Source organism: Panthera onca, chromosome C2 (genome assembly GCF_046562875.1).
Source record: "Panthera onca isolate mPanOnc1 chromosome C2, mPanOnc1 haplotype 2, whole genome shotgun sequence".
Taxonomy (NCBI): Eukaryota; Metazoa; Chordata; class Mammalia; order Carnivora; family Felidae; genus Panthera; species Panthera onca.
In genome coordinates this window covers 7044487-7068168 of record NC_138347.1, presented here as the reverse complement: position 1 = coordinate 7068168, position 23682 = coordinate 7044487, and the positions used below count along the sequence as shown (strand labels likewise).

The following is a 23682-nucleotide window of genomic DNA, read 5'->3' as shown; positions in this document are numbered from 1 at the left end:
AGAGGCGAGGCAGAGGCTAGGAGGGAAGGAGGCTAGCTCCCTGAGTCACTGCTTGCAAGAGCGCTACCCAGGAAAGCCACCACACCAGGAACCCCAGCAATGGACTGAGTGAGAAACACACTTTTATTCGTTGGACTTCCGAAATTTCAGGTTTTGTTAGACCTGTTAGCCTTCCCTATCAACTACCTCCTTCCCAGGAGGTACTTCCTCATCACTCCTGCCCAGAACCCTAACCAAACCTAATCCAATAATCTAAAGTCAGGCAGTAGAGAACAGATGTCTTCGGGGGGGTGGGGGAATCATCACTTGAGGGGCACTGGGTCTTTCTACATCGGCCCACGTTTTGGGGGACTCTTCACTTGAACGCTCACAGAGCGCATGTCTTCAACTACTCAAAGCTACAGGTGCTCCGGAAGAGAAAAGTTCTAAATGTTTCTGTGTTCTGGCACCACTGACATCATGCATGACATTCCTTGGGGTGCCAAGAAAAGTGTTAAAAGTCACCCCCAATAACTATGGGAAAATGAGAAATTTGGAACTTTCTCGATTTTTAGCTGCTAACATATGCATTTCTGAAAACTTTATTTAAAGCCAAAGGAAATATTTCCATATTGAATTTCAATACTGCCATATGCTGTTTTAGAATAAAATTTTAAAACCTGGTACATAAAGATCTGTGAAGTTATATAATCTCCACTGGGCTGCACAGACAGTGCTGATAAAGGTTGCAAGTTACCGGTGGGTCGGCGAGACTCTGGGTCCATCTCCCAGACTTCCAGGGCCTCGCTGGGGGTTTTAAAGATCTGTGAGGATCAATGACCAAGGATATAGTAGCTTGAGAAAAAGCTAATATTTTTTTTTTTAAATAATAATAATGGTTAAATGCTGAGCAACTTAGAAGCGATCATCTAGGTGTAAAGTTCCTAAAGGTGTAGAGTAAATCGTAACCGCACGGGAAAAGAGAATGTGTGGTAGACAATTCCCCTGGATTCTTCAGAAGAGTCTCAGAATATTCTAGGTATATATTTTGAAATAACTGTCCCATAAAGATGTGTACCCCAGCACCACCTACATATTTAGCCTTTCTTCTTTGCTCCTAAAGATACAGAGTTAACGGAGATTAGGGAGATGTACAAAATTTTGAAAAAACTATGTATGATTTATAACTATTTTATTTGATGTATGCCGTCGACAACTGATGTTTTATATTTCATTTTATCATTTTTTTCTTTTAATCGTAGCAGGGTATTGAGTTCCTGGTCCGATTTAGAGTTTTGATATCAGCCATTCAGCAGAGACCATCATTCTAAAGAGAAGTACCAGACTATGGAAGTAAAATGTACTTAGAGTTGCCCCAAAGTTGGTCTGCTAATCTCAGCCCACCATGGATCTCAAGGGTAAAGGAGGAGGCAAGGCCATAGCAGAAACGGACACGTAAGGTGGGGAAGAGGGCACAGTCCACACCCTTCTTCCACACACGGTTTCCCAGCCTGAAACAGGTCATAATCGAAGGAGGCAAGAAAGCTTAGATTGAGTTAGAGATTTGCTTTAAGAATTAACTGGACTTCTTAGGGGTGCCTGGGTGGCCTAGTCAGTTAAGCATCCAACTCTTGATTTCAGCTCAGATCATGATCTCACGGTTCACAAGTTCAAGCCCCACATCGCTTAGAGCACAGAGCCTGCTTGGGATTCTCTGTCTCCCTCTCTCTCTGCCCCCTCCCTCCCTCACTCCCTCTCAAAAATAAATAAATAAACATTACAAAAAAAAAGAATTAACTGGACTTCTCGATATCTGAAAATAAAATTGCGCATTAACCATTATAAGTAACGTAACACTATGGGTGACCTGAGATGCCATTTGAGAGCAGAAGACAGTATTTCCTCTAAGCAGGTGGGAAGGAGCAGTACTGAGAGAATAAATAGTTGTATGTGCTCCTGCTGACTTAGTTCATTCAATAAAATGGTGATTTATACATATGTCTGTCCCACTCTAATAGATAAGCATGACAATTTGTAAAAGTCACATTGGCAACAGTTTTAAATTTCATCCTTCAAGAGGGAATAAATCATAATCCCTTCTCCCTAGGTTCTAGTTTTTGGACATTCTGTTTTTCCAAAGGCATTCAAAAACTTCTAGTCCAAAGGCAAAGAGGACCGTAAGTGTGCCTCAGACAAGAAGTAAGAGCCCTCACTCTCCAAATCCTCAAATAGGAAATAGTGAAAGTGTAGAAATACAAGACAGGACAGTGTTTCACGTCACCACAACATTCCTAAGAGTCTGGGACAGATCTTCCTCAGAAATTATTTTATTTTCCAGGATCTGTCAGTAAAGAGAGTGGCTTTAAGTGAGCCAAATGCAAGAAGAGAAGAAACCTCGCAGGTATGCTTTCCACACACAGACAGAACAAAAATTCCAGTGCTAGATGAAGGGAAAAGCTAATGATTCCAATTAATACGGCACAAGCACTGAGGTGCATTTAAAAGAAATGAGGCACACTTGGGTGGCTCAGTTGGTTAAGCATCTGACTCTTGGTTTTGGCTCAGGTCATGATCTCATGGTTCATGAGTTCGAGCCCCACATCAGGCTCTCTGCTGTCAGCACAGAGCCCGCTTCAGATCCTCTCTCTCTCTCTCTCTGCCCCTCCCCCGCTTGCTCTCTCTCTGTCTCTCTCAAAATAAACAAATAAACTTTTTAAAAAATAGAAAAGAAGAAAAGAAGTGAAGTCATGAGGATAATATTTGTAAAGTTTCACCGTCAACACAGAGAAAAGCGAGACATGTACAGTATCTTTCAACAAGATGGAGGGAAACACGTTTAAAAATGTTAAAATTATTGTTCCTATGTAATAGGAACATAAAAAAATATACCAGAGACCCAGAAAAGAGAAGAGAGATCAAGATCCACAGAGTAAGTGCCACAGTACGAAGCGTGTCTACAGGTGCCCTGCAGTGGAGACAAAACCTCACGCGCCTTTGAAACCATAGACCCTGCTGATTGAGGAAGCCTAGAAGGTGGCCTGGATGAGGAAACATCAGGAGTAGAACACGGAAACCCACGTGAGTGCCCTCCACAATCATTTATTTTATTTTCCTGGTCAAAAAGTCCCCAAACCTGGTAGAAGCAGGAGGCTGAGGCTGGAGAGTGTTGGGAACATGAGTAGGGCTGCCTCCTGGGGAGACACGAGGGGGCCTTTCTGCTTTTTAGCACAGAACTTGATGGGAAGCAGACCCCCTCCCCTTGGATCCCATTTCACTCCAAGCGCTAGAGACAGTGGCACAATCTAGACCCAAGACAGACATGAATAAAGCCCCCAAACTGGACTCAGACGCTGGCAGGGGCAGGGTGGGGGAGCAAAGGTCGATGCCATCCCCAACACGATCTGGGTGTCTAAACTGTGGATCTGGCTAGCCAATAACAGACGTCACCAAAAGCCCTTAGAGAAATGTGATGTCGGCCCTGAATAACAGAAGAGGCGGATGACCTAATAGAGTGAGAAATGGTCTCTCCAGAGGTTTAAACCCAAGAAACATTCACACGACGGAATCAGCAGTCTGAAAGGATTTTTTAAATCATCATTTATTTTTTTAAGCATTCCAACTTTCCAATATGGTGGCACTCTGTGACATCCAGGGGCCCCAGTGCAAGTACTAGGGACCAGTGGCTACTCCACGTTGTGACCATCGCGTGGATTTCGTACCCAATGGGCACCTACTACTGAGCAGAAAATAAGCCCGCAGACGGTAACAAGGGAGTAACAATGTCGAGCAAATCATGACCCTGTGGATCTTTCAGAGCAGCTGGCTACCTTCCATTCTTCCCCAGATGCTCACAGCAGCCCTGGAGGTAGGCCACTCAGCTCTCCCTCCACAGAGAACCCAACATTCACCCCAACAGCCCTCAACGGTTCCCAGCTGGGGCTCTGCCCCATCCCACCCAGATGGCCCCAAGTCAATAACTGAACACAGTGGGGGATGAGAGCCTGGCCACCGCTGCCCAGTGCTGGACCGCTCCACAGGCAATCTGTGCTCCAGGGCTCCCCGTCGGGTTGGTCAAGCTGTCCAGCCTGTACCTGGTCTGAGGCTCTCCCGGCACAAACCTGCTGCAATTCTTGTTTTATCGTTCACAGGCACACCCCCGCCCCGTCCCCTCTAATAAACCTCTTGCCTTCCTAATTCTGTCTCAACATCTGCTTCCCAGCGAACCCAACTAACACAATGCTCCTAAAACCAACAGTAGGGGGAAGTGGCTTTCCATGCCCCAAAATGAAGATCGACCTTCTGGAAAATAAAATGCCATAGAAGTCCAGTTATCCATGATGTCATGTGGCCACTTGAAAAGGCAATGAGCAAGCATCACACATTTTAATCCTCAGCGAGTGACCGGATGATTGAAATGTTACTGTCATTATGACACAAAATAATTAGGGTTGCTATGTAACATGTCACTATTATATTTTCAGGTATATCTAAATAGTTTTGCTTGATATAAAAATAATAGCACTTAATAAATCTTCCAATGGATTGATATCATATATTAATATCGATCAAAAAGTTTTCTAAAACATATACTTTTTAATACTGTAAAGGGTGTTAAAAAAAACAGCAACAGGGCGCCTGGGTGGCTCAGTTGCTTAAGATCGGATTCTTGATTGCAGCTCAGGACATGACCTCACGGTTTGTGAGTTCGAGTCCCGCCTCAGGCTCAGCACTGACACTGAGGAGACTGCTTGGGATTCTCTTTCTCCCTCTCTCTCTGCCCCTCCCTCGCTCGCTCTTTCTCTCCTTCTCCAATATAAATAAACTTAAACAAAAGAAACCTGTGAGCGCATTATACTAATTGAAATAAATCAGAGAAAGATAAATATTGTATGACCCCACTTACATGTGGAATCTTAAAAAACTGGACTCATAGACACACAGCAGAATGGCTTTGGCCAGGGGCCGGAGGGGGTGCAAAATAGGAAAATGCTGATCAAAGGGCACAAAGCTCCAGTTACAAGAGGAGTGATTCTGGGATGTAACGTACAGTATGGTGACTACAGTCAATAACGCTGTAGCGAATACTTAAAATTTGCTAAGACGGTATATCTTAAATGTTGTCACCATAAACAAAAAGAGATAATTATGTGAGGTGATGGCCCTGTTAACTCACCCTACTGTGGTAATCATGTTGCAACACATCCAGACGTGTATGGTCTCATGACGACGTCATCATGACGTTGCATGACTTAAACATACGCAATGTTAAATGTCAGTTACGTCTCAATGGGGCTGGGAAAAACAAAACCAAAAGAAAACCTTCTTATTTTGTCTTATAAGATATAGGTTACATCACATAAGATTTGGAGGGTTATTTAGTTTGTTGTTTTTTTATTTTTTTTAACGTTTATGAGAGAGAGAGAGACAGAGACAGAGACAGAGACAGAGCATGAGCATGAGCAGGGGAGGGACAGAGCAAGAGACAGACACACAGAATCCAAGCAGGCTCCAGGCTCCAAGCTGTCAGCACAGAGCCCGACGCGGGGCTTGAACTCACCAGCCGTGAGATCACGACCTGAGCTGAAGTCGGACGCTTAACCGACTGAGCCACCCAGGCACCCTAGTTTGTTTTTAATTTCAGTTTTAATAGAAAGCAAGTATTTGAATTGAGAGTTTTTTCAAACAACAGCAATCATGAAAAATATGACTTGTTTTTGTTACTTTAGTATATGACCAGGTACTAATCATATACTAGATTAGGGACGAGTAAACTTAAGTATAAGGACATTTTAAACTTGGGGTTTAGAAGAAAGGACGTAAGAATCACATGGTTAGAGTTTTATATTTTTGTCAGCCTCAAACTCAGTTGGCTCAATAATACCACCACCATAAAATTTTATGAGACTAATTTGGAGGTCCATATAAATTGGTGTTATTGTTTATTTTTGGATATTGATACTAGCAGAATATTAGCAGTTAACGTGTAACAGTACTTTCCAGAAAATCCACGAAGAATCACTAAAAAATTAATAGCCATGCTTCAGTGAAATTTGTTTACTTTTTTAAAAGTACATTCTTAGAATTAACATGTACTCTCAATTAAGCAAAATGCAGCCAGGATTTTAATTTAACCCTGGAATTTGATCTTTAAAATTCAAAAAAAAAAAAAAAAAAAAACCAACCCTTTCTCTGCTATTTACAGTTCCTGCGTTGGGATAAATCCCAACATCTGGATACCAGAGTCACAGCAGCAAAAATCCATAGACACACATGTGCAATTTTATGCCTGCAAATGGACTATTTTTTAGGGTGAAACCCCTATGGTGCTTCCCCCCCCCCCATTTCTTACTTCACAGAAATCTTGAGGCGTGTTTTCCAAAAGTATCCAGAGTAAGAAATCACGTATTATGTATCACACCCCCCACCACATCCACATCCACATATATAACTAAGAGGAATGTTCTCTAAAGTAACACTTTTGCTTTCTGTATGCAATGCACGCTGATAGTTTCCACAAGTCCATTCCATTCCATTTCCTTTCGTTAATACCGGCCTTGACTCACTTCCACAAGTGGGTCGTGACCTGTAATCGGAAGACCAGGGCTGCAGACTCAGGCCGGCAGCACCAGCAGAACCTGGGGCCTTACTTGAAGTGCAAAATCTCAAGACGCGTCCTCGTCCCCAGGTGCTCAGACGTACGTGAGAGTCTGGGAGGCTCTGCTCTGGAACAGAACGCTGCGGAATGAGTGTCTGTCCTCTGAACTGAACTTAGATCAAGAAAGTGCCTCAGAGCGATGGTCCAAGGAGCTCTGTGAGTCCAGTGACTTCCAGGGACGATACGTTTTCTGGCTGGATAGGTGGGTGCAAATGGGAATTTATTTGTAGGGTCGTTGATGGTACCCAGTGGGTTTCCGATGCTAGCACAGGGTTCCTAATCTGGGATCCCTGGGACTCTGGGGACGGACGTGCAGGACGGCAGAGTCCATTGCAAGAGATCTGGGTGCATGTAAGAGTGTTGGGAGGGGGGCGTGGGGTGTGCACATGTGTGCTCATTCTGGGGAGAAAATATGTAACATTTAATAAACTTTTCAAGAGTTCCATGATTCAAAAAATAAAAATAAAAAGATGAGCTATCAAGCCACGGAAAGACGTGGAGGAACCTTAAATGCGTATTACTGCATGAAAGAAACCAATCTGAAAACGCTACATACCGTATGATTCCAACTATACGCCATTCTGAAAACCACAAAACTATGGCAACGGTGGAAAGATCAGTGGTTGCCAGGGGTCGGGGCGGAGAGGGGCAGGGACGGAGGCACAGGCAGAGCACAGAGGATCTTTAGGACAGTGAAACTACTCACTATGACACTACATTATCATATGATATGATACCTGCCATTATACATTGATCAAAGCCCACAGAATATACAACGCAAAGAGTGGACCCTGATATAAACCATGGACTTGGAGTGATAATGATGTGTCCGTGTAGGTACATCAATTGTTAACAAATGCAGTATTCTGGTGCAGGATATTGAATAATGAAGAGGCTGTGGATGGAGGGGTGAAGGGGGCAGGGAGTAGGGGGGAGATCGGTACTTTCTGCTCACTTTTGCTGGGAACCTAACCTCCTCTGAAAATAAATATATAAAAAAGTTAAGACACAAGGCCCTTGAGAACACTTCATCTCTGCTGCCAGTCGGCTGTGTGGCTCCAATCATACCTTCAAAAGGGGTTAAGAGAAGTATAAAGGGTAGGTGAATACCAACTAAATGGGGCCACTTGACCCAGAAAAGTCCAAGACCCCTGGACCATTCTCATTCCAACAAGACCACTGCAACTTAATCTAATCAACACAGGCATGTTAAGTATCTACTAAGCACAAGTACAATGACAGACAATAATCACCATGTGGTCACTTGAACTCATGGGTAATCTAGCAAGCAGAGAAAAGGAGCACACAGTAATCATTTTCCATGGTAGACACTCCCTCCTCTCTCCAAATGGCAAGGAGCCAGATGTTAAGAATTGGAGGGCAGAGAGACAAAAGCAAGGAGCCGGAAGACCATGGGGCAAAAAATTCAGTTCCCTGGCGACAGGGATGCTGGGCAGACATATAGAAGCATCTAGGGGGTAGACAGGGACACCAGCTGTTTTCAGCCGTGACCTCTTCTGATCGGTCTGTGACACGCCCTGATTGGTGTGCCCATGCTCCTTGTCAACTAGTTTGATTATTCACCCTTCAAGGGTTGGGAGGCACTAGCAGGAAAAAAAAAGCCACTGACAAGTTATGCTGGGTTCATCCTGCACGGGACGCAGAGCTCCAGATGGAAGAACCTGGCTTTGACGCAGAAAAGCCGGCTCTGTGTGGCTTCTGTGAACACGGAACGCCTTTGCTGGTGGTTTTCAACAGAAAATAGATGTTTCTCTTACTTTTACTGAACGAGTCAGGTAGAAAACTGGGAAATGCACAAAAGTAAAACTAAGAAGCGCTTTCCACGTTTGAAAATTCAAGGAAAGTAAAGAGAAGTCTCAATAGTTGTGAGCAAATAAAAATATTTATCTCGTGGGCGTCATCCCAAACATCAGAGGTCGGAATGAATGTTAATCTGTACGACCAACAGGGCGTGGATTGGGGTTAATCTCATTAAAATATAATTTACACCAGTTATTGAGAAAAGCACTAAACCTTCTAGACATTAACTATGAGAAGAGCTGCCCGCAAGAACTTTCTGCCAGTTTCCTCCCTTTTATGTTTGTCCCACTCCAAGGGGGCTTTTGTCCAACTCCAGGCAAATCACTGCTACCAAGGCCACCCGTGGCTTCTGAGTTGTCAACCCTGGTGGTCCTCACCTTTACTCTCTATTCACTGGCTCTTCCTCTCAGCCCTCCCTGGGTTCTCCCTCCTCTTCCCAAACTCTGCATGTTGGAGGGACCCAAAGCCCATCCCTCAGGCTCTTCTATATGTGGGTCTCCAGGTGATCTCACCTAGTGACCCAACCTCGAATGCAAGCTTCTGACTCAAAATGTAGGGCTCAGTCACATCGTGTCACCCACTCTACTCAAAACCCTCCCATGCTCCCCAGCCCCACACGCAGAACAAGACTGAAGGGTCTTACCCCTTGCACACCGGAATCTCACATATGGCCTCACCACTGCCTCCTCAAGGCCACAGCCCGCGGCTCTGGGCTCACTCCACACCCTCCCCACAACAGTCTCCTTGATGCTCCTTCAACACGCCACGCAAGCTCCTTCCTAATGGTCTTTGCATGCACTGTTCTCGCTTTCCGGGACCTTCTTCCCCCCACGTGATAAAATGGCTCATGGTCTCACATCTTCGGCTCTCCGTTTGAATTTCAACTCCTCCAACAACCTTCCCTCACCTCGTGTGTAAAATGGCACCTCTCCCTCCATCACCCTCTTGCCTACCTTACTTTTTGTCCTACAGAATTATCAACCAGCACTGTACTCACACACACACACGCACACACAATGTGCACACACACGTCTTATGTTGGCTGTAATACTGTAATGTCGCACGTACGTAAACATATCCTATCTCCACCCCTAGGATGTAAGCTTCATGCAAGCAAGGATCTTATCTGTTTCGTTCATGCTCTACTCCCAGCAATGTTGAATGATTTCATTGAAATGGGTCAAAAAAAAAAAAATGACCAGAGATAATACAGCTCGCTGATCAATGTGCGAGAGGGTGGTCACGTGCACCAGTTTCCAAGTGAAGGGACATCTGTCAATCTCCACTTTCCACCTGCCACATCAGCAAACGTCACCAGTCACAACAAAGTATGATCAAACGGCACTCTCGAATTCTTGCTGCAGAAGTACAGAGAGGCACAACTGGGTGGGGAGATTCGTATCAAAAGCCTTAAAGTGTTCATGCCCCTTGCATTTATCACAGTTTCCGGTCAGAGAAGCGTGAAGGAAGCGGGCTTCCAGAAGGACTAAGCTGGCAGCGCTGAGGAAGAACGGAAGGCTGGAGGGAGGGGAACCGCAGGCAGAGCAGTCAGAGACCCTGTGACAGGATGGGGCGGGGGACGGTGCAGCCCTGTCCTAGTGCCTTACAGAGCAGGTGCTATGAGCCAGACACGACGTGAGCGGAGACAGGCTGAAGAGAAGCCTTAAGTTTTAAGCCTGGGTCCCTGAGACAAGTGGCCGCTGTGAAAAAGGGAGAAAAGGATGAACAAAAATGCCTGTGTGATGACGATGACGAGACGATGGTGGTGGCGGTAATGACAACAGTAACCACTGCTACTTACTAGACACTATTCTAATGCCTCCCCACGAATCACCTCGCCTGACCCTGCTACAAGCCGAGGAGGTGCTATCGTTATCCTCACCTCCTGATGGAGAACTGAGGCTCATAGGGGCTCAGTAACTTGCCCCAAACCCATCAGTTTCCAAGGTCAGACCTGAGCTCATAAAGTCTGGCCTCACACACTGCCTGCTCACCCGCTATCCTAGAGCGGCCTTGCCCCAAAAGGAGGAAGTACTAGAAAAGAAATGACGCTATAGAAGCCTGAACCTGACCTTGGCAGAGGCTGGGCTCTCACTATAGAAGCCTGAACCTGACCTTGGCAGAGGCTGGGCTCTCTGCGACCCGGACAAACCACTTGAACTCTGGACTCAATGCACCAGGGGATGGGAAGGTGCTCTGGAGACCAGAAGTATCACACAAACGGACGTAGGGTTCCGCTGACTGGTTTCTGAGTTGAAGGCACCCGTACCCACATCCAGGCGAGCCGTCTAGCAGGTGTCTAGAAACGAAGGCTGGAGCTCAGGGAAGAAACCAGGGCGAGAGGTAGCACAGTCTCCCACACGAAGGCAGTCACTGACGTTGGAGATCAGAAGGTAAAGAGGTGCCAAAGGAAAAGGAGCAGGTGGAGATTAAACCAAGGAGAAGTCAAGCAAGACTCGTTCCCACTCACTCACAAGAGCAGGCCAGAAATGGGGAGCACCGCCGGGAAATGTGCCCTTCACGTCCTGAACTCGCTGCAGCCTGACCTGGCCGCCAGCTCCTGCCTCCTCGACGCACACGTTCCCAGTGCTGAGTGTGGCACCAAGGGCCATGGCAATGCTCGAACCCCAGCTGCACAGAGGGACCGTCACGTGCGGCAGGGACCCCGCCCCGTGCCATCTCTCCAACACTCAAATGCTGGGTGCTGACCTGAAAACACTCTTGATTCAAATTCTTGGTAAGTTAATTTCCCAGAAGGTAGAAGTGACAAGTGACGCTTTTTTTCCTCTGGACTCTGTCACACCCGATCACAGAGCCCAGAAAACGTGCAGACATTTTGAAACCCATGTCCGAAACGTGTTCTTGAAACCCTTACAGGTGTGGCTAGGATATTCAGAGCGATGGTGCAGAACAACATAGCCCCCTACGCAGACAGAAAAGAAGAAACCAGTTGCTTTGGTACATATTTATCGGTGATCTAAGGCTGGGTTAAAAATTGACAATTATTCACTGTTGAAGCCAAGTCCCCAGAAACACTGCAAGTGCTTGTAGAAACGCAGCTCCCGAGTCCAACCCAAACTGACTGGAGAAGCAGCTGGCGGGGGGAGAGCCCAGGAATCTGCATTCAGACTCACTCTCCAGAATATGTTTGAGAACCTCCTCCGGGAGAGAAGTGCCAGCTCTGTAGGGTTCTAACCATTGTCCTGGAAAGTGACCGGGTCTCCTCCAGCCCTGCCTATACCTCCCGATAAAGCTGGTGTCCTCCCTGAACGTCAGCATCTCTGAATCTTAGCAAGGAGTCCCCGGTTTCGGGGGCTCTGTGCAGCATGGCTAGGGGAACGTGCCACCGAACCCCCGCTGCATCCGGAGCACAGCCCCCAACAACAGGGGACTGAGCTCGGTCCCCAGCGACACAGGAAGCCGGCGAGGAGACAGAAAGTGCAGCCCACCTTTGACAAACCTCACACATGAGGTATCTGCAGGCGGGCCGTCAGATGTTAGAAGTCTCCACTGTTTGCCTATATCAAATATCTTGGTATCTTCAAGGAACATTGTTTTCTTTTTTAATGTTTATTTATTTTGAGAGAGAGAGAGAGAAAGAGAGAGAGAGAGGCAGAGAGAGAATCCCAAGCAGGCTCCACGCGGACAGTGCGGAGGCCGACACGGGGCCGGATCTCACAACATCAAGTTCACGACCTGAGCCGATATCGAGAGTCAGACGTTTAAACCACTGAGACGCCCAGGCACCCGTAGGCAACATTATTTTCTGATTATAAAAATAATACACCTCCATTGGAGAAATTCTGCCGTTCTATGTTTAATTAAGCACCACCATTCTGCAGAAAAAGAAGTGTGGCTATAAATGGCCACAAAGTCATCAGGCTTCTGGAGGTAGGAACCCCGCTGGAGTCTGATCAAAGCTGATTTGCTGGGGAAAAGTCAGGCAGCGTATCGAAGGCTTCTATCATCTTCGAAGTACACAGACTTTGGAGGGAAACCGGGTCTCTGCTGAGTATGTCTTCAAGACGATAAACTTTCTACCTTCCGGTGAAGCAGTTACTATAAACCAGGTTTGCAAATATGTGGGAAATGTCTGCAACTCAATGGGTCGGGGTTAGTAAGTGAGCTCCACGCTTCTCCCTTCTCCCGGGCAACGGATTAAATCACCGCCAAGTCCCCCCACCCCCTACTCGGGATGCAGGTTGGGGGACTTCCAGCATCTGTTACTTTAAGACTCCTGCTCACGGGCCGGGCTCTCCAGCTTCCCAGTGACCTCCCGCTCAATTGCTGGCTACTTCCTAAAACTCTTCTAGAACCTTCCATGACACACAAAGAGAGCTTACATACACGTGGCATGATTTACAGTCAGAAACATTTAGCGTCACTTCCAGAGCGGCGGCCACGAATCACGTGGGAACAAAGTCAGTTCCACAGTTCACTCCTTGGCAAGTACTGACCTTATGTCTATTTTCCTCCAGAATATTATCTCTTCTTCCCTCTTCCTTTCTACTGCTACTGTGTGAGAGTATGCTAATATATAACATTATATATTAATAATATAACAATATATTCTATAACTGCCATATTTAATAATATAACAATATATTGTTATACTAACAGTATTACTATATTAACATACTGATATCTTATGTCAATACATTTTTAATACATTAATATTAATGTTAAAAATACCAATATGTTATTGATACAATATGTTTTATAATTACTATAACATATAAATATGATAAAATATAACATTATGCATTAATATATAACAAATGTGGTATTAATGACATCATAATATACTGATAGTAACATGTAATGTGATAATAAGTGCTTACTGTGTGCTCTGAACACTTCAAATATGTTAACATTAACTAGTCTAATTCTCATGATTCTGAGGCAGGTACACTATTTACCCCCATTTTACAGCTAAGGAAACGGAGGCAATCGGTAAGTGAAGCCAAGTTTCAAACCCAGACTCCTGGTCCCAACACATTTACAAAAAAAAAGCAAAAACTATAAAAGCTGAAAGGAAGAGGAAAAGCAGGGGGAGGGGGAATCGCCATCAGAAACAGGACCGAGTAAACCGATTTTTTGGTCCTTCTCCACCTGCGGAATCAACGGGAAACCAGGACGGAGGCCTCGTTTATTCCACGGTCCATCAACTGTGACTGATCCTGACAGAGACTCTTGGGGAGCGGGATCTAGACCAGTTCTAGTGGACAACAGAACCGAGGCTGGCCACCCTCCTGGGGACGACGGAGGGTCAGTGTGTCAGTGGAGTGACAGACTCCAGGCATTTCTAGGCATAGCGGCTCCCGAACTGCACCTGCGAGCCATCGGCCGCGTGGAGCATGCTCAGAATCCCCCCGCGTGCCTCCCCTGCAATAAACAGTTAAGTGTGATACCTCGGAGGACTTGAGGCCACTAGGCTATCAGAAGTGGGGGACATGTGGGCACAGGTGCCGTGAGGGGGATGGGTGAGGACAGCTGAGCACCTGCTCACAGGTGAGGACAGGTGAGTGGGTAGAGCAGGTCAGGCAGCTTCCCTTAGGCGTCCGCCCAGCCCCCTGCCCTGGGTCCCTCCTTGGCTGTGTGCAGCGCCACATCCCAGGTGTTTGGGAACATGTGACTTGCGCCCTGGATGGCAGGTGCTGTGTCTTTGTGGTCCCTTATTCCCCCACCCACCCCAAGCCCCTTGTGGGTACAGGGAAGGTGCTACTCAGCTCACAACAGGCAACCTCAGAAACCCGTTCCCCAAGCTCTCTCCTCCCTGACAAGGTAAGTAAGGCCCGTCCCGAAGTATGTACTCAATGTGGCTTTTTTTCTTTCCGACACACATAGTTTTCTCTGACAACATGATGTTTTCAGTCCCATCACATTTTTTTTAATGCTTATTTATTTTTGAGAGAGAGACAGAGACAGAACGGGTGCAGAGAGGGGAGGGGCAGAGAGAGAGAGGGAGACACAGAATCGGAAGCAGCCTCCAGGCTCTGAGCTGTCAGCACAGAGCCCGACGCGGGGCTCGAACCCACAAACCGTGAGATCATGACCTGAGCCGAAGTCGGACGCTCAACTGACTGAGCCACCCAGGCGCCCCTGTCCTACCACTTTTTGATCTTTACATGTGGGATCATATTGTATTTACTCTCCTGTGACTTGTTTTTTTTTTCCCAACCTTGAGAATCATCCACACTGATACACAGACACAGGCAGACACTTGTTATTTTCACTGCTGTGTAGTATTCCATTATAGGGCTAGAATGCCACTTATTTATCCATTCTCCTGGTGGGCACCTGGGTTGTTCACTTTTTCCTCATGCCCATCTCCAGGCATCCAAGGGCAACAGGGGTGTACCCAGGGGTGGGACCACTGGAGCACAGGGTCGGTGCGTCTTCAGCCTCACTAGGCAACACTCGACTTATACACCAAAGGGTCGTGCTGATTTACGCTCCCCCTCCCCCAGTGCGCAGGAGACCATCCTGAGCACCGCAGCCGAACCTCAATGCTATAAACTTGTACTATCTCTGTACTATTATTTTTTCCCTTAACCCTTCTCTCCAAGCCACCAGACAACATATCCCACCTGTGCACCCATCTACTCTGATGTGATCACTATGTTTTAAGTGCGTGCATGAAAATTACATGACGCTGGGGAAGGGGACATGTTTTCATGGATTTGTGAAAAGCATTGTGCCATAGATCACATTGTTTTGGACTTTTTTTTTCACCCGGCTCCGTGTTTTGTAAGACAGACCCATGCTGTTCCGTGTCATCACAGACACTATAATACTGTATTTTTAAGAGGGATGCTACCCTCACTTTATAGAATACCGCTGGAACAGCTCACAGTAGTTCAACACTCAATGGGGTTTTTGTGTGCTGCGTGTAATTACAGTCCTCACTCTGACCCCACAAAGTCAGTGCTTGCATTTCAAATAAGAGGAAACCCCAGGCACCTGTTCAAAACCACCCAGGTTAGTAAATGAGGGAGCGGGATTTGAATCAAGTCTTAAGATGCCAGGACCCTCGCTCTGATCCACGACATGAACCTAGCCAGGATGCACGAGGCAGACAGTTCTGTAACCGGCGTCCCTAGACCATACCTCTGGTGGACCCATGAGTGAAACTGGAATATTCACACAGGCGTCGCTTGATCAGTTCCGAAACGTACAACCTTCTATGCGAATACCTGGCGAACAGCCTTAAAGGGAACAGTTAAAAAATGTGCCAATCGGCTGTCTCTTTAAAGCTGTAAACTTGACTAATATGTTAATCCTTTTCCTCAAATGTTAGTATATGGAAGTATTAAGAGGATGAAATTCTTGAGAAGAAACGCAATAACGTGAATCAAAAATTCCTTTATCAGAATGAGAACTAATGGGGGGCACCTGGGTTGGTTAAGTATCTGACTTCGGCTCAGATCGTGATTTCGTGGTTCACGAGTTCGAGCCCTGTGTTGGGCTCTGGGCTGACAGCTCGGAGCCTGGAGCCTGCTTCCGATTCTGTGTCTCCCTCTCTCTCTCTGCCCCTCTACCACTCGTGCTCGCTCTCTCTCTCTCTCTCTCTCTCTCTCTCTCCCAAAAATAAACATTAGAATGAGAATTAATGACCAAAATCTCTAATCCTAACAAAATAAATCTGCAAGTCTTTCCCTCCTTGGGATAATAGCGTGGGTTGACATTTGACAGCCATGGACTGTACCCACCCAGCAGAGCAGAAGCATGGTCACACACCTGACATGCTAAGATCATGCTTATGTGACACAGAAGTATAATTTCTAGCGTAAGACAGGACGTGGAAGGACCAGCAGAGAAAGACAAATTAAAATGTGCTTAGTGACTTGGTATTAGCACCGACAGAGAATAAGCTGAAAATGTTTTCTTATTAAAGTTCTGCTCATTCTCTTTGTCAACGAAATTGCCACAACTCTTAATATTCTTTTAAATCAAGAATGTTCTATATTTCACAGTTACTTACCATCCCTCCCTTTTATTATTATTATTTCTAGCTCCTTAAACATATAAAAGGGGAAAAGTAATTTGTTCTGGCAGAAGAGAGTTATAGTAAATCATGGAGAATAAATTTCTTAAATATGAAAGGAACATGACTTCCCTCCGGATCAGACTATGGACACAAATGTGGAGTCATAAACGTCTGTTTCCACGCACACCTGCAATGTTAAGTCACTTCTGTGGGGAATTCAGGTCCTTTTCAGATGAGGAAAAAAAAAAAAATGCTCAGTAGCAATGAGCCAAAGACAAAATCTTCCACTATTTACATTAACACATCAAGTGGAACAGTTCATATGCCATTTATAAGAACTTCCCCTCCCAGAAATAAAAGCTGCACTCAGCCCAGAACCAGAGACTTCACAGCACATAAAATTTTAGTGAATAAATTTCCCAAATCAGGTGTTTTAAGGAAGCCGTGGAAGGCCATCTATTTTCTTAACTTTTTTGGCAAGGATACCAATCTCATGTACAAAAAAAAAGGGGGGAGGAAGTCCAGGAATAATTATTCAAATTCCAATAGCTGGAATTTGATAGATTTTACAAAGGAAACAAATGTCTGTAATATAATTCTCTGCAACTCAGAGCCAACATCAGCTGCTAATAACGGCACTTCTGCCAGTTCATCTTCAAAACACAGAAGCAATGTGAGTTGAGATTTCTTTTTTATTTTTACTTCCTGAGTTGATATGTATTAAAAAAAATTCTCCTGGTTCTCTTTCTCTTCAGCCTTCACTTACATTTATGGTAACGGCTATGATGATAATGAGAGAAATGAGAGCTGGAAATACAGCTCGCTCCTGAGATCAAATGCCGACCTGTCCACTAAACACATCATCAGAGATCATGCTTCTTGGGTTTATCTAAGACTGTTTGCATTTGATGAATTAGCTTTTAAAAACAAGCCCTAATGATTTCTTGCTGACTTCAGCTTTTCCTTCCCGTTGGCTAGGAATAAAATGCCAACCATGATGACTTTGGGTGGTTGACCTTCATAGCCTGAGGCACAGAAGATTCTTCTCGTCTGGCCTTCTCCATGAGCTTTTATTTGCATCCCTCAGCTTCACGGTCAACAAAGACGAAACGGAAAAAGCCTTCCCCCTCCCCCATCCCTGTGTGGCACGGACACGCTTGCCAAATACGCCCCAGGAATTTCCGAAGGAGCCTTACCACGTCCACGGGAGACTGCCCACTGCACGTGTTACAGGCATAACTGTCCCGGCCCCGGTGAGACATCACACACAAGCCACACGACAGTGTCCGCCACAGAGGTCTGCTCCTCCCCGACGCTGAAGGCTCAACACTCCTTGGGGAGCCCCTCTTTCTGACGCTTCGGGAGCACCCACCAACCTTGAACAACGCACTGAACCCGTTCCTTCTAAATCCGCGGTCAAACGTGGAAGAGCGTGAATTACACCCGGTACATAGCACTCCCAAGCGCGTTGCTTTTAAGATGTGTGCGTGCGTGTGCGTGACGTTGGAGGGCACTTCATATTTTGGCCAAAAAAGGGTGAACTTTCCTTTCAATTAGAAGCCACTTTCCGTTTTCAGGAAATGTTTCAGGCAAAGAACATTTAGATTAGTGAAACCTACGAGGCCACTTAGGGAAAATGAATACACGCAGGGGACGTGCAGAACTGGCAAGGTGGCGAATGATTTGGGCCAGTGTAGACAGCTGAACTAACTAGCACAGGTGTAGACAGCCGATCTGGGTAATGTAGCTCAAGCCCCAGTGTTTCCTGTAACTTTTATTTGGGTCAAGTTACTAAAGCCATCTCTTTACTTCCTCCCGGCGGCTGTGCCCGTGTGTGCCAAACGGGCCGGCTTCCTCTCAGGACTCCCGGGTGGCTCGGGACTCAACCTTGTTGCCTCACCTCCAAAGACACGGGGAGGTGCAGCTGGGGAACAGGTGAAACAGGTGCCACGTGTGGGCGTGGCCAGGTAAAACCACCCCTGGGCACAGGAAGTTCGAGGGCACAGCCTCCGGTGTCCTCCCAGGTAACCCCCGGCAAGGGGCAAGGGGGTGGCGTTAAAACAGAAGCTGGAAGAATCCGGATGTGGCTTCTGTGTCAATTCAGGGGTCAGCCATCTTCTGCCGAAGGTCAGACAGTAAATACTTTCAGCTTTGCGGATCACGCGGTCTTGGTCGCCGCCACTCAGCTCTGCCGTCAGGACACGAAAGCAGCCACACACGGTGTGGAAACGAGGGAGCGTGGCTGTGTCCCAGCAAAACTTTCTTTATGGACAACGAGATCTAATTTACCACGGGTTAGGAAATATTCTTCTTCTTTTGATTGTTTTCAACCGCTCCATATTGTGAAAACCATTATCTTAGCTCATGGCGGTCTAAAAACAGGTGGCGGGCCGGACCCGGCCCACAGCAGAGGCTGGCTGCCCCCCGCACGGGCTGATGTGCGGGCCCGCATCCACCAAAATGCAGCCAAGGAGGAAGCAAGAGCGGCTCCCCGGCCGAGATGAAACCTACCTTGATATGAGCTGCTGGGTCCGGGACAGTCTGAACCATGTCCTTCAGTCGACCAGCTCATTCACCATCCGCTCAGAACCTGAGGCAGCTGGGTGACAAAAGGGACAGTCGTCAATAACCACGTTTCCACGCTTTGTTTCCCGTTAGGACCGAACGCCACACACTATGGTAAAAGAATCACCGTTTTTGAACGCGTTTGCCCCAGCAAGCACCTTGCTAGGGCAGGAAGCGCCCTGAGGAAGCTCCTGGAAAATCCACTTCTCTCCTGCCGGGGATGTCACTGCCTTTGAGGGCCAGTGAGACAGTGGTCTGACAAGCCCCAACAAACCCACGTCACAGGCAGCTCACACACACCATGGTACACGGGCAGCGCCGGTGAGGGATCGTTTAAAGGAAGAAATGAGGGGCGCCTGCGGGGCTCAGTGGGCTAAGCGTCTGATTTCAGCTCAGGTCACGATCTCAGCGTTCGTGGGTTCGAGCCCCGCGTCGGGCTCTGTGCCGACAGCTCAGAGCTTAGAGCCTGCTTGGGATTCTGTGTCTCCCTCTCTCTCTGCTCCTCCCCTGCTCACGCTCTCTCTCAAAAATAAACATAAAAAAAACCCAAAAACTAATACCTAAACGTCTTTAAAAGTTCACAGTTAGGCTCTTAATGAAAAGCACAGCTATCACTCATTGAATGCCTAAGCAGCAGCCCTTGGACCAAGGGCTCCACAGGAATTTTCTCATTTTATCCTAACCACCGTCTGAGAGTCAGCATCCCCACTGTCCAGTCGGGGACATGGAGACCCAGGAAGGGTCACCGATTTGTTCGGGATCACCTGCTTAATAAGCAACGGAGCCAGGATTCAAGTCGCACTGGCCTGACTCCGAGGCCGCTAAGACATTTCGGTTTGACAAGATGAACTGGTTAAGCCCTATACGAGGAAGATATGTTAATTCATTTTAGAATTTAATTTAAATTTAAATGAGTTAAATTTAAAGGTGCCCATACTCTAAGGATAAAGACCTCATCCAATATATTCCTTTATTCAGATTATAAACCAGCATGTTCTGGTTCCTGTCCGTCTGTCCCCTCCCATCCCCAGAGCCACCCTCCACGGCCCCCTTCCCTGCCCCGTGCCCCCACGGCTGACCCCCACAGGCTGCCTCGGTAGGGTTCCCTTGCCCTCTGGCCCCCAACATGTTTGGTCCCTGTGACACCATCTGGAGACGGTGCAGGGGCAGGAGAGAGGGGTGGGCCGTTTCTTCCCCACACTTCCCACCACCCGTTCGACACCCCCTCCTATCTGGCTACCGTTCTGGTCATAACTGACCCTGTGGTCACCTCTCTTGTCCTGGGGACCCTCCCCCTGGGCTGCAGGAACCACGCCCCGCCCCGTCTTTGGTTCTCTGTACATCTTAGCCGTATGTCTTCTCTGGCACTGAAAACCCCTCTTTCAATTTATATCTTTAGGTGCCATCACTATTTTCTTTCACCTACCATTTTTTCGTTGTCTTCTTCTGTGCAAAGCCGGCCTATGACTCTTAGCAGCAGTAAACTGCCACACGAAAATAAACAGTTCAATTCCAGGACGACAGCCACGAGAGCTGTCTCTCGAGTTTGCTGTCGACCACATTCTTCCAGGGGTACGCAAAGGCGCTTCCTGGAGCCCTAACTACGTCTGTGTTCTGCCTTTCCCACCCTCTCAAGGCACAAACACATCCACTCCCAACAAAGACGGGCTTCTCACGGGAAGCCTTCGCCTCCAGGTCTGCGTGCTTGGGGCCTGTCTCCCAAAAGGGCTTCATGGAGTCCTCCCCGAATCAGGGAGAGCGTGGCTGAACGAGGAGATGACAAACGTGGACCCCTGCTCCTCTGACCCGAGAACCTTCGCCTCCCCCAAGGCGGTCTCCTCAGGAGAGCAGAGATCCCCCCAGGAAACAACACTCTGCTCCCAAAGCCATTCGGCCTGAGAGAGGCCCATCCTCGAGCCTTCCTGACAAAAGGAAGGCTCCCCACTGCACGACCCCACGCTCAGGAGCAAACCGTTCTTCCTACATGTTCTGGTATCCCCCTGGGGCAGCTCACCCCACCCAATTCTGCCTCTCTGCACACATATCCTGCCGCTCATAACAAGTTAAAGTTCATCCCTTCCCACCAAATCGGTGGAAGGAACGTTCCACTGGAAGTCTGGAGCCGAAGCCTTAGTAGATCCAGAAGATTCCTCTTCCTGACTCTGGGAACCCAGTTCCCGTACTTCGAGCCGCACGGCAACGTGGCCAAGGCCCAAGGCTGGTGCCCAGCTGACAGCCAGCACCTTATGCCAGACCCATAAGGCGGCCACCCTGGACACTCTAGAACATCGTCTCTCAGGTGGCCACAGCCCCTGCTGACATCAGGAAAACGGAACTATCAGCTGAGTCCAGGCAGCCCACAGAACCATGAGAAATAATAAACCAGTTGTTGTTTTTAAGCTACTAGGTCCGGGGACAGTTTATCACAGATGGAGAACCCAAACACCCGGTAAGTGTTCTAGATACCTAGACAAGACAGAGACTAAGTAGCTCATGGTGTACTGTCACCCCACGGTGACCTACAGTGATGGTTCCAGTTCCCCTCCCCTCCTTGCGTCTACACCTCCTGCCATATGACTTTGTGGTTCGCACACCTAAGAGGTCGTTTGTTTCCCCAGCCTTTGTTTGGGAGCTGTCCACATGACTTGCTGCAGTCACCAGAATGCACGAGAAGGGCAGTGTGCCAGTTCCTGGATAAAGCCCCAAGAGGCATGAATTGTTTCCACTGGCAAATTCTGGCCACCACAGGAACGTGCCAGGCTAGAACGCTGGAGGAACAGAGGCACGTGGTGCAAGGCCAAGCCATCCCATACCCCCAGCCAAGAATATTCTAGATCATCTGATAAGACAACCGAACCCTAGGCACAGGAGGGACACCTCAAGACCAAAACTGGCCAACCAAGGCCAACCTGAATGGCCAACCCACAGGCTTGTGAGCTAAATAAATCCTTCTTGTTTCAAACCACTGAGATTTAGGGTGGCTGTTACGCAGCCTTTTTGTAGCAGTAAATTACTAATACACACAATATGCCTTGGATAACCAGGCTATCAAGATCCCCCTTAAAACTTTTCCAGTTAGGGGCGCCTGGGTGGCTCAGTGGGTGAAGCATCTGGCTCTTGGTCTCAGCTCAGGTCATGATCTCACGGTTCATGGGTTCAAGTTCCGTATCAGGCTCCGCACTGACAGTGTGGAGCCTGCTTGGGATTCTCTCTGTCCCTCTCTCTCTGCCCCTCCCCTGCTCATTCTCTCTCTTTCTCTCTCTCTCTCAAAATAAATAAACTTAAATTTTTTTAACTTTTCTAGCTACAGAGATAAAAGAACTCAAATAGTGATTTCAAAGGAAAGAAACTTTTCCCAACACACAACCGCACCATTTCCATCCAGCTAAGAGACAGGACCTCAAACCCCCGTCCTCCCCTCAAAATGAGTTTGGAAACTGAAGAGTAACCAAGATACCACTACCCGAAGGGCCTGTGAGCTTCGCAGAGCCCTTTCTGGAGCAGCCAAATTTCTACTTCACAGGATGGGACCCTGCCAACTCTCTGGGGATTCCTGATACGACGAAATGGAATCAACGTTCTGGATGCCCGAGACCACAGAAATGTCACAGAAGTTACAGCTGCCATTCAGTGTGTGACCAACCGAGAGATAAACTTAAGGAACAACTGTGTCTCCTGTCTTTTATGGGGAAGCTGTGGGTACTTTCAGAGAGGAAATGGCAGGGAAGGGGGTGTATATATTACTGATGCATCACCACCGCACCCCTCAAGGGATGGGAACGGGAAAATAATCCATATAGATATCAAGAGGTGCCCAATGAAGGTCAAGGATAACACCCAGAGGAAGGAGAGAGTTGACACATGAGGGGAGCCAAGGAGGTGCCACCAAGGAGCCTTGAGGCATGTGGGCTGGCCAGAAGGCGGGAAGGCGGGGAACAAAAAGTCCCCCCTGCTCCCCATACATGAGGGAACCAAGGCATATGACCTTAACCTCCAACCACCACCAGGATCACCATTGTCGGAGGGATTTATTAAACATTCACAGAGCAAATGGCGCCCCACCTTGCAAACCAGACCAGCTCAAAAGCAAAACACCTCGAGACCAAGAGGATAAAAGTTCTACCACTTAGCAAGCTACCTCCTCCCACAGAGGGCCTTGACTGGTTCTGCGGCCATTCAGGCGCTTATTCTTTTCTGCTCTTCGGGAGGAATTTTGTGGATTTTTTTTAAGAGTGCTTCTAATTTCTTTCTGTGATGCTAAGGATTAATTTTTCCAAACTTTAGTTGCTGATGAATAACGTTTGGTCATGTATCATTGTGAGAAGGCTTTCATTTTCCATTTTACCTGGCTTTGAACCCTTGCAGAGCTTGGATCCATGTTGTCTAAAAACCCCTCCTTTAATATTGGTTTCCTGCGATAACTTCATTTGGTAACGTGTCTGTTTATGACTTTGTGTTTCATGATGCAGCATTATTTCATCGTTGGGTATGTTAAAAAACAAAATGTACTGATACCCAACAGAATTCTACTTGTCACTGTTCTTCCTCCTTTTTTCAAAAATACCGATGTTGGGGCGCCTGGGAGGCTCAGTCATTTGAGCCTCTGACTTCGGCTCAGGTCATGATCTCACGGTTCGTGAGTTCGAGCCCCGCGTCGGGTTCCCTGCCGTCA

The 23682-nt window shown here is 47.3% G+C and overlaps 1 protein-coding gene across 3 annotated transcripts in view; it reads right to left on the bottom strand.

Annotated features, from left to right (window-relative positions):
• The window catches only part of ERG (ETS transcription factor ERG), a 263881-nt gene that overhangs the window by 164375 nt on the left and 75824 nt on the right, over positions 1 to 23682 (bottom strand). For all 3 annotated transcript variants that reach the window (XM_078452772.2, XM_060640881.3, XM_060640880.3), the window contains exon 3: positions 18957 to 19044. In XM_078452772.2, the coding sequence (XP_078308898.2) occupies positions 18957 to 18995 (39 nt within the window). In that variant the 5' untranslated portion in view covers positions 18996 to 19044. The remainder of the gene's footprint in view (positions 1 to 18956; positions 19045 to 23682) is intronic.